Source organism: Capricornis sumatraensis, chromosome 8 (genome assembly GCF_032405125.1).
Source record: "Capricornis sumatraensis isolate serow.1 chromosome 8, serow.2, whole genome shotgun sequence".
Lineage (NCBI taxonomy): Eukaryota > Metazoa > Chordata > Mammalia > Artiodactyla > Bovidae > Capricornis > Capricornis sumatraensis.
The window spans coordinates 86,423,472-86,437,923 of NC_091076.1; the positions used below are offsets into that span (position 1 = coordinate 86,423,472).

A 14,452-nucleotide genomic window follows, 5' to 3' on the forward strand; every position below is an offset into this window, starting at 1 on the left:
GCAATCTGTTCTGCCCAGCCCTGGCCTGGCCCCCACCCCAGCCCCTGCCTCTACTTACCACTAGCTCCTTCATGTTCAGCTTGTTGATGATGGCTCTGATCAGCTCTGGGGGTGCAGGAGACCCAGCAATCACACCTGAATCGGAGAGAGGGCTGACACAGCTCCCACCTTCTCCAGGTTCAGTAGACTGCCATTCACCTGTAGCCCTTTTTAGGAAATAACATTCCCTTTGCTTCCCGACCCTGAACTGGTTTCTAGACCCGGCAGCTGTCCTTAGGCTGATGTCTAGGCAGCTGGTCTTAGGCTGATGTCTAGGGACACTGGGGATTTCCCTCCCTCCCACCCATGTTTAGTGGCCTTTTTGCCCCTAAATGAAAGATTGGGCACCTATGTAGCTCACTAGGCTAGTCCTGGTCTCACCACTCTTGGCCCCATCCCACCTCCACGTATGGTTGAGATGTTGTAACTGGAGAAGTCTGGTTGGTTCAGAACGTCCACGAACATTGTGGGGGTCCCATACAGGAAGGAGCCTCTGTATAAGGGAGGTGCATCTCAAAATCAGGCTTGGAAGTAGAGGGGAACTTCCTCCTCTCACCCACCGGACTCTAACCCTCTAGTAAGGGCCACAGCTGCACTGTGGGATATAAGCAGAAGCTCCTTGGAGGGAGGGACTGGTCTCCTGAGAATCTCCCACTACCCCATCTCCATTTCTCCTGATTGGAGGGCGGAGACGGCTTGGAAAGGAATCAGGGCCCAGGAGTGAGGAACACGAGGACCTTATCGGCCCACAGATAGCTGCCCACTGATGCCCACCTTTCTCTGCTGATGGCCTCCAGCGTCTTCTTGCCCTCAAAGACTGGAGAGCACAGGATAAGGGTGACACCGTGCATCAAGCTCACCATTGTGCCCCCCACAGAACCCAGGCAGTGGTACAGGGGGCTGGGCAGGACTACCCGCGATTCCTCTGGCGTCTGGAGATGGAAGCAGGAGCTGGGTCTACTGTGGGGCCAGAAGTCCTGCTCCTCTAGCCAGAAGGGGGAACCCAGCAAGCCCCCACCCCTGCAGGGTGCCAGGAAGCCCTTGCTGGGCCAGCACCCCCTCACCTTCTGGTGCAGTCTCAGGCGCTGTCCTATCATGTTGGCGTTGTTGACAATGTTGTAATGGGAGAGCGTAGCCCCCTTGGGGCTGCCGGTTGTCCCCTGACAAGACAAGAAGCTGATAGCTTAGCCTCTTTCATCCCATCTCCTTCCCACCCTGGGCCACGGCAGGGAAGGGCACTGGACTGGGAGTCAGGAGACGGAGATTGTTGCCTTAGATCCACCTATTCACTCAGTACATTTTTACAGAGATTTGCCTTGTGCCTGCACGGTGCCAGGTGTTAGGATTCAGAAATGTGGCAGAGAAGGTCTATTCTCAGGCCACTTATAAGGTGGCTCAGAGGCTCACCAGCAGATGGCCTCTCTGGGCCTCAGTTTCCCCATCTGCCAAATGAGGGGCTCTGACCTGTGGTGGCTCAGCACATCTGCCCCTGTGCTTGGGGCAAGAGGGCCAGGGGAGAGGAGCATGTGACAAGGACTCTAGTTGCTGGTGTTTCCAGGGCAGAGGGGACAGCGAGGGCAGGCCCCAGGAGACGAGCGCTCTCCTGATCTCTGCCCTAATCTCTGCTGCCTCCTTGTTCTCAGGCGCAGGTCACAGGGCAGGCAGGTGTTAGCATGCCAGCCTGGGTTCAGGGCCTGGAGATCGCTGCCGTACCGAGGTGAACTGGATGTTGATGGGGTCATGGCAGGACAGGAACTGCTGGGTGTGCCGGAGCCGGGCCAGATTTTGCTCTTGACTGCCAGCTGCCACCACCTCATCCAGGAGCAGCGTCCCTGGCAGATGGGCATCCACCGAGATGACTGTGGTCAGATCCGGAAGCCTGGCGGTGGGGAGCATGACAGGAGGCATGGCCCACAGAGATGGGTAAGGAGTGAGCGGCCCAAGATATGGGATGATGTACCCCTCCCAACCCGGGACACCCCCACCTCTGACTCTTCAAGGCCCCTGGCTGGGCCTTCTCCACCTCTGGACAGATCTGCTTCAGGATGTTGTAGTAGTGCTGAGTCTTGAATTGCTTGGGAAATACAAGGGCTTTGCAGCCCACCTGTAGAAGGGCAGCCCCCCGCCATGGTCAGCAGGAAGCCTCAGCCTGGGAATGTGGTGGAGTCCTGACAGTTGCTCTCTCTCCCATACACTGACACCGAAATACACACAGCCGCCACCCCTGACACACACACTGGCCTGTCTGACCAACCATCCCCTCCTCCCGCCCACTGCCTGAAGAAGGACAGACTCAGGGTGTCACCTGTGCATGCCCCCACCGCTCTCAGCCTTCTGTGACAGCTGGAAGCCCCCTGTGCTAGGTACTAGCTGGCTTCCCCCACAGTACCCAAGGAATGCGCCCACCTTCTTGAGGGCATACTCCAGCTCCATAGCCTGGTATGCTGGATTCACAGATACCTGGTGGAGACAGTGAGGGTACGTCACGTGTCCTGGGCAGATGCTGTCCCACTTGCAGCCCCTCCACCCTCAGAGGCAGCACCCTGTACCTTCAGGCTTCCTTAGTGGGCTTAAGGAGAAAGCACTAGCTGGTCTGAAACCAGCCAGGCACTGGTGTGATTCTGGGGCCAAGGGTCCAGGGAGCTCCCCTGAATGATGCCCTCCCCCCTGCATACCCAGCTATGCCAGGCAATCCCCTCCTCACCAGAATGATGCCAGCCTGGGCTGTGGCCAGCTGCATGAGTACCCATGCATAGGAGTTGGGCCCCCACATGCCCAGCCGGTCACCCTTGCGGAGGCCGATACTCAAGAGCCCAGAAGCAGCTTTATCCACCTGGAATAAACAGAAGGGGAACAGAGGGTGAGATGTAGGTGAGCAGAAAGGAGCCCATGACTCTGACTTTAACCTTTGGCCCAGGGGTTCACACCAGAACCACTTGGGAATGAGGGACAGGCAGATACGCAGGCCTGAGATCTGGAGGGGACTTGGGAACATGCATAGTTAACCAGTATCCCAGGAACAACTGATGCAGGAGGCATCTGGACCACCTCTGCCTCAGCCCTGCCCTCCACTGCTGATATTCCTTGGGGGCTCTCAGGCAGCCCCAGCACCCTGCCCCATAGCCGGGCACCACCCTTGCAGCTCCACCAAGCTTGGCACCTGGGGGCCAGCACCTGCCCACTTTGAAGGTTCAAAGTCAGGACCCACCTCCTCCTTGAGTTGGGCAAAGGTCAACCTGATGTTTTCATGGTGGACAACCAAGGCCTCCTGGTGTGGGATCCTCTGTGCTGTGGCATCCAGGCACTGCCCCACAGTCTTGTTACTAAGGTGCAATCCGACGTGGCCCTGGACATAGCTGAAGCCTCCGACGGGCAAGGGGACGGTGTGATCCAGCTCTCCAGAACTGTGGGGAAAGGGGCTATGGGTTCAACTACACCAAGCCAGGCCTCCCTGGAACCAAAGGCTGGCACATCGTGCTAGGAAGCAGGTTGCATACAACGTGTGCAGGAAACTCCAGAAACTGTCTGATCTGCCCCATTGCCAGGGACCCATTTAACTTAGGAGCTACTTTGCCCTTGGGAAATCAAAACCTGGAGGCTGACTTCTGTCCCTAATCAGAGAGAAGGTTCTTCTCCCCACCCTTCTCCTCAGTTTCCACTGAGTGCCAAGCGTCTGGAGCCTTGGTATCCAAACCCTAGAAAGGGACACTAAGGTCAATCATGCTGAGAGGTAGCCTGGGAGGGCTGGGAATGGCCTCATTCTAGACACCACTTCCTCCTGGTAAAAAGACCCCTGGGTATCTGTCAAAACCCACAGAATGATCTAACACAAGGACTAAACCCTGATGTAAACTTGGACCACAGTCAACAATAATGTACCATGTGTGCTAAGTCGCTTCAGTCTAGTCTGACTCTTTGTGACCCTATGAACTGTAGCCTGCCAGGCTCCTCTGTCCGTGAGATTCTCCAGGCAAGAATACTGGAGTCAGTTGTTGTGCCCTCCCTCCAGGGATCTTCCTGACTCAGGGATTGAACCTGTGTCTCTTACACTGGTGGGCAGGTTCTTTACCACTAGCACCACCTGGGAAGTCAGTAATGTCCCATACTAGTTCACTAATTGTAATGTACCATACTAATGCAGATGTTAATATCAGAGAAACAGTGCCAGGGATGGGGTCAGGGGTGGGCATAATGAACTCTATGTATGATCTACTCAGTTATTCTGTAACTAAAACTGTTATGAATTATTAAAACAATTATTTTTTTTTATTTTAAAAAAAAGGTCCCCAGAAGTCTAAGTATCATAAGCTTAGGCCTGCTTATGCCCATTTGCCAGAGCTGGGTGACAGGTGCTGAGCTCCCATCCAGGCCCAGAGAAGTATATGACAGCTCTCAGACCCTGTTCTTATCTGAGAGGGCACACTCCAGATCCAGGCTTTCCAGACCACCACCTCAGGGTGGTGTGGGCCCTGGGGACCCTTCCTGATGATTCAGTCCTACAGTTGCTGAGCTGCAAAGGCCAATCCTAACCGTCACTGATTGGCTGCTTCTGGCTTATGGGGGAGAATTTCAGGACAGAATAAAGTATGCAGGGCAGAGGGGAGCAAAACTGGGTTTCCCTATAAATGAGAGGAGACCTCACATCACATGAGGGTGTGTCCCAGTGCAGGCTGATGGGTAGGTTGTCCTGACTTCAATAAAGATGAGTCACAAACTGGAGAGCTTGGGGCTTTTGGTCTCATCCCAGGTGTGCCGCTTGCTGGGTGGGAGATTGTCACAAACACCTTCGGTGTCCCTTGCCACGTGTCCTCAGCACATTTCTAATTTCACTGATAGGGCAGTTTCTTGAGGTTCTGTCCTCAGTGACTCCCTCAAGTTTCTCCTTCTGTGGCTGGGCAGTTCTGGGAGGCATCAAGCCTGGAGGGCGTGGGTAAGATCCTGGTTGCCCACACACGCTCCATATTGACTTCTTGTCTCCTCTCCATACTCCCTCACTCCTGCTTCCCAAGATCACAAATAAACCACCTGCACCCACGTACTTGTTCTCAAGAAAATCCAAGTGAAGATATCTGTGTTTTCTCCTCTCTGGGCCTCAGCCTCCCCACCTATAAAGTCTGAGGACTTGGATCAGTGGTTATCCTCAAAGGGATGCTATCTAGATCACCTTCCTGGGCAATCTTCTCAAAGACTGTAGTGAGCCACCTAAGCCAGCTGGTTTCCTCAGGTGTGCTAGGACAGAAAACAGCCAGAAGTCACAGGCCTCTGAAGCCCTGCCTGCCCCCACATTCTACCACTCAGGCTGGCAGACCTAAATAACTACTGAGGTAGTTCCTCACAGTCACCATGACACCCCTCAAAAGAGACTGTGTACCCACATCCTTCCCTCACAGGCATAATGTGGAGGGTGCCCATTTTTGCCCGCTGGGAAACAGATGTGCTCCTTTCTTGGGTTTGCCAAAGTGATCGGTGTAAGAGCAAGCATGTAGAGAAAACCTGCTTAGGAAGAAAGTCAATACAGAGAGATGGACAGACAGACAAAGACAGAAACAGACAGGAAGACCCAGGACAGACTTAATCTTGAGCTTGTCAAGTGCCTAGATACAGTCTACCTGCCTCTGGACTTTTCACTGTCACCAGTCAATTAAGTCCCTCTTTGAATTTAAGCTATTTGGTGAGGGGAGAGAGGAGCTGAATTCCATTTGCAACAACATGGATGAATCCAAAGGACATTATGCTTACGGGAAATAAGCCGGAAGCAGAAAGTCTAATGTTGCATGATCTTACTTATGTATGTAATCTAAAATGTGAACAAACCTTTAAGCTGGTCTGAGTTGGGTTTCTGTTGCTTACAACTGGTGAATCCAAACTAAATACATCTTTTGCATTCAGTGGTTCACCACTGCCCTTGAAGCCTTGGCAAGCCACCTCCCAACAGCCCAGGATCTGGATTAGAAGGCAGAAAAACACAGACTTCAGCCAGTTCAATGGTCTTGTTGTCAACAAAGCATTAAAAGTGGGGAGTGGGGGGATCTGTTTCACAACACGGATCCCCTTATTCTCAGAATGTCCCAGAGTCCTGTTTGGTGCGGAATATGATTTTCTACACACTCACTATGGTTTTCAGTGGCCTCTTGGAATGCCTAGCTGACAAATCAACAGGTTGATGTATGCACGCCTCCCTGGTGGCTCAGACAGTAAAGAATCTGCCTGCAGCGTGGGAGACCTGGGTTCGATCCCTGGGTTGGGAAGATCCCCTGGAGGAGGGCATGGCAACCCACTCCAGTATTCTTGCCTGGAGAATCCCCCAGAGGAGCCTGGTGGGCTATAGTCCAAGGGTTTGCAAAGAGTCAGACACAACTGAGGGACTAAGCACAGCATCCCCAAATGTAGTTCAGAAGTGTACTATCTCCTTTATCTTCACGGCGGCTCTGATAGGTGGAATGACAGAGACTCCCAGTAGCCCCTTCTCCCTTAATAATACACCCTCAGATGTTTACCTGGCCATAGCCATGTGGAATAGACACCACATTTCCAAGCTTCCCCAGTAGGTGGTCTGGGTGAAGAATAAAGTCTGGCCAATAGGATTTAAGCAGAGGTTGTGCGTATGTGTGTGCACAGCTTCAAAGAAGAGCCCTTCAAGGCAAGCACGTCTTCTCTTTTTCTTTCCTGCTGGCTGGAATGCTGCCTGTGATAGTTCTCTTGGAGCACATGGTGAGCTTGGCATCACAGAGCAACAAGACAGACGGACATGGAGCCTGACAGCAGTCTGTACCACACCAGCCACACACTGGCCATTTCCTAGAAAAACTCCCACCTACTAAAACCATGGTGAGAAGGGGTTTCTCTGATACACACTAAGCTAATTCTAAAAAACACAGGTGGGAGTTATGAACTCTCTTTGTACAGGTAAGGAAACTGAAGTGCAAAGAGGCCAAGTGGGCTGCCTAGCTGGTAAATAGCTGAACCTGAAGTGGAGAATGGAGAATCCAGTACCACTACCCCAGCATGATAGCCTTGCCTGCCCAATTTGGGGAGAAAGGATGGGATGGGTAATTCTCTTCTCTGGGCTCTGGATTTAGTCCTTATCTGATCACTAGAGATTGTCTAATCTCAATTTTATTTTTCCACAGTTGTTTACTAATTGAAGCCAAGAAACTGGGACTGGGGTAGGACAAGGTTGACGTGAAAACAGGTTGTTCCTTCAAAAGATTGAAGAGTGCGAGAAACTCAAGTCAATGCATTGCTCATAAATTTAAGAACCACCCACCATTTCAAAAGCCCAAGTGCAAACACCACTGATTCTAGTTCTCTCCTTCCTCAAACACACCCAAAACACCTCAAGCAAGAAGGGCGGCCACTTCTTTTTCTATTCTTAAACAAAGTGGCAGATACCCCATTTAAACCTGAAAAAGAAAATAGATTTGGTTTTAGGAAAAGTTGTCTGTCTGTGGAAAGTTTAAGGAGCTGGAGCAGGACGCCAGGAGTCCCAGGTGCTCCCAACTCAAATAACTAGAGTAAGTCTTTAGCTACTTGGATTGGGTGTTATAAAATGCCAAGTGGGAGTAAGTCAGCTAGGCGGGAGCTGGGAGGGAACTGGAGACAAAGCACACCCCACCTAAAGGTGTGTGCAGAGAATGGGCATGTGAGAATTCAGGCCTAGATCTGCTGCCAGATCTTATTTCATAAGACAGGTTAGGAAACAAGGATTATTTTAAAAAATAATTGTTTTGTTTGGCAACTAATGGGTCCACTGTTTTGTCTTCAGTGCCTCACAGGGCCTGGAATGTAAGAAGTGCTCAAATGAATAACCAAATGCATGAATGATAAATAATGCACATAACCCAATTAAAAAATAAGCAAAGGACTTGAATAGACATTTTTCCAAAGAAGACATATGAATGGCCAACAAGCACATGAAATGTAAACTGAAACCACGATTAAATAGCACTTTGAGACCAGTCCTCTGTGTTCATCGGAAGGACTGATGCTGAGGCTGAAACTCCAATACTTTGGCCACCTCATGCGAAGAGTTGACTCACTAGAAAAGACCCTGATGCTGGGAGGGATTGAGGGCAGGAGGAGAAGGGGACGACAGAGGATGAGATGGCTGGATGGCATCACTGACTCGATGCACATGAGTTTCGGTGGACTCCAGGAGTTGGTGATGGACAGGGAGGCCTGGCGTGCTGCAATTCATGGGGTTGCAAGGAGTAGGACACGACTGAGCGACTGAACTGAACTGAACCGAACTGTACCCACAGGAAGGTATAAACAAAAAACAGCATAACAAATTTGGGGAGCATGTGGAGAAACTGGCTCTTTTGCATTGCTGATGGGAATGTAAAATGGTCCAGCTGCTGTGGAAAACATTTTTGGTGGTTCTCCAAAGAGTTAAACACAGAGTTAACATTTGACCTGGCAATTGTACTCTTAGGCAGATACCCAAAAGAAGTGAAAACAAGTTTTCAAAGATTTGTACACAAATGTTTAGAGCAGCACTATCCACAATAGTCAAAAAGTGAAAAGAACCTAAATATTCAGCAATGCATAAGTGGATAAACAAAATGGGGAATATCTCTACAATGGAATATTATTTGACCATAAGAAGGAATGAAATACTGATACATGCTACAACATGGATGAACCTCGAAAATACTGTAGTAAGTGAAAGAAGCCAGACACAGAAAATGACATATAGTATAATTTCATTTATGTCATGTTGAGGTTAGGCAAATCTGTAAAGACAAAAAGTAGAGTAAGTGGTTGCTTAGAGCAGAGGGGATGGGAGGATAGAGAGGTGATAGCTAAGGGTGTGACTTACACATATCCATAAACACAATAAAAATGATTGAATTGTACACTTAAAAATAATGTACAAAATTCTATTCCTAGGTATACAGCCAAAAGAAATCATACATGTGCCCACCAAAAGACAGGATATTTGCATTTGTATCTCCAATATGGAAACTACCTACTCAACAGTAGAATAGATAAATAAATGGTGATGATTATTTACAATGTTATATAGCAATGAGAACAAATGAACTATGACTACACCCAACGATATGAATGAAACTCATTAAAAACTGTTAAATGAAAGAAGCCAGAGAGGAAAAGGTATATACTGTCTGATTCCATGTAAATGTACAAAACAGGCAAAACTATTTTCTATGCTGTTAGAAGTCAAGAGAGTGGCTAAGGAGGTTCTGGTTCTATGGGTGTGTTCAATTTATCAAAAACTTATCAAACAAGTACATAAAATATGTGTACTTTCCTGAACCTATGTTATATTTCAACACAAAGTTAATCAGCTGGCTCGGTGGTAAAGAACCCACCTGCCAACGCAGAGATGCAGGAGACCTAGTTTCGATCCCTGGGTTGGGAAGATCCCCTGGAGAAGAAAATGGCAATCCATTCCAGGATTATTGCCTGGGAACTTCCAAGGACAGAGGAGCCTGGTGGGCTACAGTCCGTGGGGTCACGAAGAGCCGAACACAACTGAGTGAGCACAATGGTGCACAATGAAGTTAAAAAGAAGAGCTCTCTAGAGCTTAAACCAGTGTTGACAGAAACACAATTCATAAACTAAATTTAGCAACTGATTATGGTATTTACCATCCTGTCAGAAAAATAAAAGCAGCATGTATTGCTTCTGTGCAAAATACATGCATACATTAATACTGGGCAAGCCAAGCAAACACTTCTGTTTGTGATTTCCATCTTAGAAACTGCTCAAGAAAATAAATAAGCTCAGTTTTGAATGTAGCAGAGTTTTCCTTTCTGAGAGTTCCAACAGATGAGAAAGCAGTTCTGTGTCCTCTGTGGAGTTCCTGTTACCCCGTGACTGCTGGCCCAGGCAACTGGTTTCCTACATGGATGCATGTTCCCTACATTCAGCAGAATAGAGCAGATCAGGACACACTGCTTACTATTTAGAATGTGGCTTACTGGAGGCAAAGCTTTGGCCTTGCTCCAGTGGGAAAACAGGATCCACCAAAGAATTGTCTACTTGCAGATATAATTTACAGGAATGTCTGTAGAGATGTTTAATGACAAGTGGGAAGTGTACTGATTCTGATTTATGAAAAAGATGGGCATGCTCAGTGAAGAAGGGCAGAGATGGGTAAATTTCCTGAAGGGCAGAGAACTTAAGGAAGTGAAAAAACAGTGAGCATGTCCCCTGTAATGCTGTCAGGCAAATCATCCCAAGTGTGCATATCCCTGTCTTACAAATGGAGAAACGAGAGAGAAGTTAAGCAGCTTGTCCAAGATGCCACCATAAAAGGTGGTTAAAAAAAAGCCTCGTTATTCAATCACAAACAGCTTTCCACAAAAAAGACAAGTGACATTGACACAGGAAACACAAAAATAGCCCTATCTGCCACAAATGCACAGAAGAAAGAAGACAAGTGCCCAGTAAGCAAGATGTCCATGTCCCAGAGCAAACCAACCATGAGAGATCAGCAGAGATGGAACATATCAATAGTATGATGTCTGTGATTTATTTTCAAATGGTGACCAAAACTACGTGCGTGTGTGTTTATAAACGGTATCTATAAAAAGGATAATTTTTTATTAATGAGGCAAGAGATTCATTTTCTTCAGTTTCCCTGTCTGGGTGGGTGCCAACCCTGGGCCTCTTTCGGTATGTACTGTTCTTTACGCTGCAGCCCATCCACAGCCTCATTTGAGGTTGCGCAGGACCTAGCAGCAGACCTGAAGCTAATGGCGCCACAGGCCCATGGAGAACCACCCCCATTTACTTCCCACCTTCCAGCCCTCAAGCACACGCTGGCTCTTTTCCATGACTTACTTGTGCTATCTGATTCATCTTTGCTGCCTCTGAACCCATCTTTCCAGCTCACTTCTAGTACCAAGCACACTGGCTTTGCATGCTAACTCACAGTCCCCTGGTTATAGTCGCCTGTGCACTGCTGTTGGCCCTCCCCAGTGTAGCCTAGCCTTCCAGCAGTACCTGGTCCGAAAACACGGTCTGCTTAGCTCAGGGAACTTCTGTGAGCAACTGCAGCACTCTGTGACACTCCAAGGCAGATGACCAAAGTCAGGGCCAGAGGCTCTGTAAGCACCAAGGATCACAGGTCCTGACAGGGTCAGGCAGAGACCACAGGCAGAGCTGGACGCTGAAGGAGCCATGGAGGCAGGGATGACCACGCCACCTGAGTACATAGGTATGAGGATATACTTGGGAGAGCAGCAGTTTGTCTTGCCTCTTATTACATATTACTTGCTGGGTAGAGGTTTCTGGGATCTGGGCCAGGAGCTTGCAGGTGAACCCTGTCCCTATCAGAAGCTGGAATAACCTCAGGTCTTGCGCAAGTCCTCTTAATGCTTTCAGAAGCCACCAGGGAAGCATGGTGACTAGATGTGAGGGGTCCATGGACACAGGAACAGCCCCCACACTGAGGCCGACCACTGTTGCCCTGGGCAAGGTGCCACGCCAGCCACCAGCAAGAAAGCTTTAATAAATAGTCTGCTTCTGTTTCAAGTCATGGACTGGCTTCTGCTCCTCCCCTCACAGGCATCTGATGCCAGTCTGGTTCCTGCGCTCTAAGAAAAAAAAAAAATCATCAACAAAGCTAAAAGACAGCAACTGCCTGGGTTTTCAAATTTCATTTTATATATAGGAGACAAAAGATTCACATTTAGCCTGTATTAAAGGGGAAAAAAATTCCCACAAATCAATAAGGACAAGTAATCTAACACAGTAAATGGGCAAAGAATATGAATATTCACAGAATACACTTCAAAAGACACCCAATCTCACTGGTAATCAGGGAAATGTAAATCAACCCACAGTAAGAACACTTTAGCTTCCCCACCAGAGTGGCAAACACGTTCTCGTTCAGGAATACTAAGTATTTGTGAGGCTGTGGGGAAACAGCGGCTCTCAGTTGCTTCTGGTGATCATAGCAGCACAGCCTCTCCAGAGTAATTTCTAGAAAAGTTGAAAATGCCAACCCTCTAACGTGGGAATTGCACTGCTGGAGATGTTGTCACATAATGGATTTGTAAACATCAGGAAGAAAGAATTACCTACATCTATAGGTGTCGGTGTAAACCGATCTCAAAACATACTTTTGGGTGAAAACAGAAGGGCACTGTGATATAATTTTTGCAAAAATCATAAAAGCATAAGTATTGTTTATGGATAAAAAACAAAGAGCATTTATTGCTTGCTTGACATGATTCTAAGTGCTTTACAAATGATACGCTATTCTGTTTATGGATTCAGAGACATGTTAAAAGCAAAAAATGTGCTCTGACATGACGTACATTAAATTTATGACAGTAGTTCTCTGGTGAGGGGTGAGTAGGAGGAGGCTTACAAAACAGACATCAACTTGAGCCATAATATTTATTTTATTTATAGTTTTGTGTAACAAGTATGGCTATATTTTGGAGAAGGCAATGGCACCCCACTCCAGTACCCTTGCCTGGAAAATCCCATGGATGGAGGAGCCTGGTAGGCTACAGTCCATGGGGTCACGAAGAGTTAGACATGACTGAGCGACTTCACTTTCACTTTCACTTTCATGCATTGGAGAAGGAAATTGCAACCCACTCCAGTATTCTTGCCTACAGAATCCCAGGGATGGGGTAGCCTGGTGGGCTGCCGTCTATGGGGTTGCACAGAGTCAGACATGACTGAAGCGACTTAGCAGCAGCAGCATGGCTATATTTTAATTTGAAGTGGTAGGTACACAGGTGCTTGTTATTTGATCATATGATCATGTTAAAAAAATTTTTTCCATGTGAAGTTTTTAAGAAAAAGAAATATGAGGCTTGATAATCTTCTAAGAAGGGTACTTCAATGTTCAAAAGATAGAACAACTTGCTGGCAGGGACAGAATGACCCACTGGACCCGTTGTATAAAGGGCTAGGACCAGATGAACTTTAATGCAAACAGGAAGGGCCCCCAAGCTTCCCGTGATGCTCACGTGGCATCCTCCTGGGCAAGCCTCAGTCCTCAGTCAATGTACTCACCCTTGTGGGAGACACAGTTCCAGCTAAATGTGCAAGTACATCTAGCTCATGGCAAGTGAGGGGCAGGCTCTCCTCTTCCATCTCGCTTGCTCATCACCCCAAGATTCATTATTCAACCCAGCAGCCCCTGGACTGACCCACACACCATGGGGGCTGCATTCTTACAGGTGTAGAGGGGCTCCTTTCGCTATTTGCAGAAAGACACTAGGCTGGTGGTTATCTGGGAATAGAGATGGCAGATGCTTGTGAAGGAGGGAACAACTTTTAACCTGTAATATCTATTTTACCCTGAAAGAAAGTTAAAATTTTTATGTACACATGAAGATGAGTGCCACATTTACACCAGCTACAACATGCAACCTAGTGTTTAAGAAAATGAAGGTGCTGTTGTGACAGATAAAAATCCAGAGAGCACTAGTGAATGGTCATTTTCTTAATTGATGGCCATTTTACTGCACAGTGGCCACCAAGAGCACAAGAATGACTATAATGTTAAAAGGTCCTCAGCAAAAAATAGGAATTTCAACCTATCTCTTAAGGGAAAAACACCCTTCAAAATAGATCACAGACTTACATGTAAAACGTTACAACTGAAAACATTTAGAGAGACTTCCCTGGCGGTTCAGTGGTCAAGAATCTGCCTTCCAATGCAGGGGATGTAGATTTGAGCCCTGGTCAGGGAACTAAGGCCATGCACTGCAACTGTTGAGCCAGTCTACCACAACTAGAGAGAAGTCTGTATGCCGCAATGAAAACCAACAGGCAGATTTCCCTGCTAGTACAGTGGATAGGAATCCTCCCCAATGCACGGGACACCAGTTCAATCCCTGGCTTAGGAAGAGCCCGCATGCCACAGAGCTACTAAGTCTGTGCACCACAACTACCGAAGCCTGCGTGCTCTAGGATCCTGGAGCCACAACTACTGAGTTACACACCGCAACTACTGAGCCCACATGTTGCAAATACTGAAGCTTGTGTGCCTAGAGCGTGTGCTCTGCAGCAAGAGAAACCACTGCAATAAGAAGACGACGCACCGCAACCAACAGTGGCTCCCGCTCGCCGCCACTAGAGAAAGCTCACATACGGCAACAAAGCCCCAGTGCAGCCAAAAATAAGCAAACAAATTAATTAATTATTTTTTAAAATCTAGAGAAAAACAAGGGAGAAAGGCTTCAGGATCTAGGGGTAGGCAATAAATTTTTAAACTTGACACTATATGCACAACCCATAAACTTAATCAACTAATTTCAGCAAAATTAAAAATTTCCGCTCTATGAAAGATCCTGTTAAAGAGGACAACAGGATGAGCTACAGAGTAGGAGAAAATATTGGCAAGCCACAAATCTGACAAAAGACTAGTATCCAGAATGCATAAAGAACTCTGGAAATTCAATAGTAAAAAACCAA

At 47.8% G+C, this 14,452-nt stretch overlaps 1 protein-coding gene across 4 annotated transcripts in view; it reads right to left on the bottom strand.

The window, feature by feature from the left end:
- Positions 1-14,452, bottom strand: part of ACSF2 (acyl-CoA synthetase family member 2) — a 31,975-nt gene that overhangs the window by 9,509 nt on the left and 8,014 nt on the right. The window contains exons 3-13 of one of the 4 annotated variants that reach the window (XM_068977105.1): positions 12,027-12,038; positions 8,262-8,288; positions 3,248-3,443; positions 2,744-2,872; positions 2,446-2,499; positions 2,025-2,143; positions 1,753-1,918; positions 1,104-1,199; positions 814-971; positions 441-532; positions 59-135 (exon numbers count right to left, since the gene is read on the bottom strand). In XM_068977105.1, coding sequence (XP_068833206.1) covers positions 59-135; positions 441-532; positions 814-971; positions 1,104-1,199; positions 1,753-1,918; positions 2,025-2,143; positions 2,446-2,499; positions 2,744-2,872; positions 3,248-3,443; positions 8,262-8,288; positions 12,027-12,038 — 1,126 coding nt within the window. The remainder of the gene's footprint in view (positions 1-58; positions 136-440; positions 533-813; positions 972-1,103; positions 1,200-1,752; positions 1,919-2,024; positions 2,144-2,445; positions 2,500-2,743; positions 2,873-3,247; positions 3,444-8,261; positions 8,289-12,026; positions 12,039-14,452) is intronic. The other 3 variants (XM_068977106.1, XM_068977104.1, XM_068977107.1) reach the window with 3 other exon arrangements.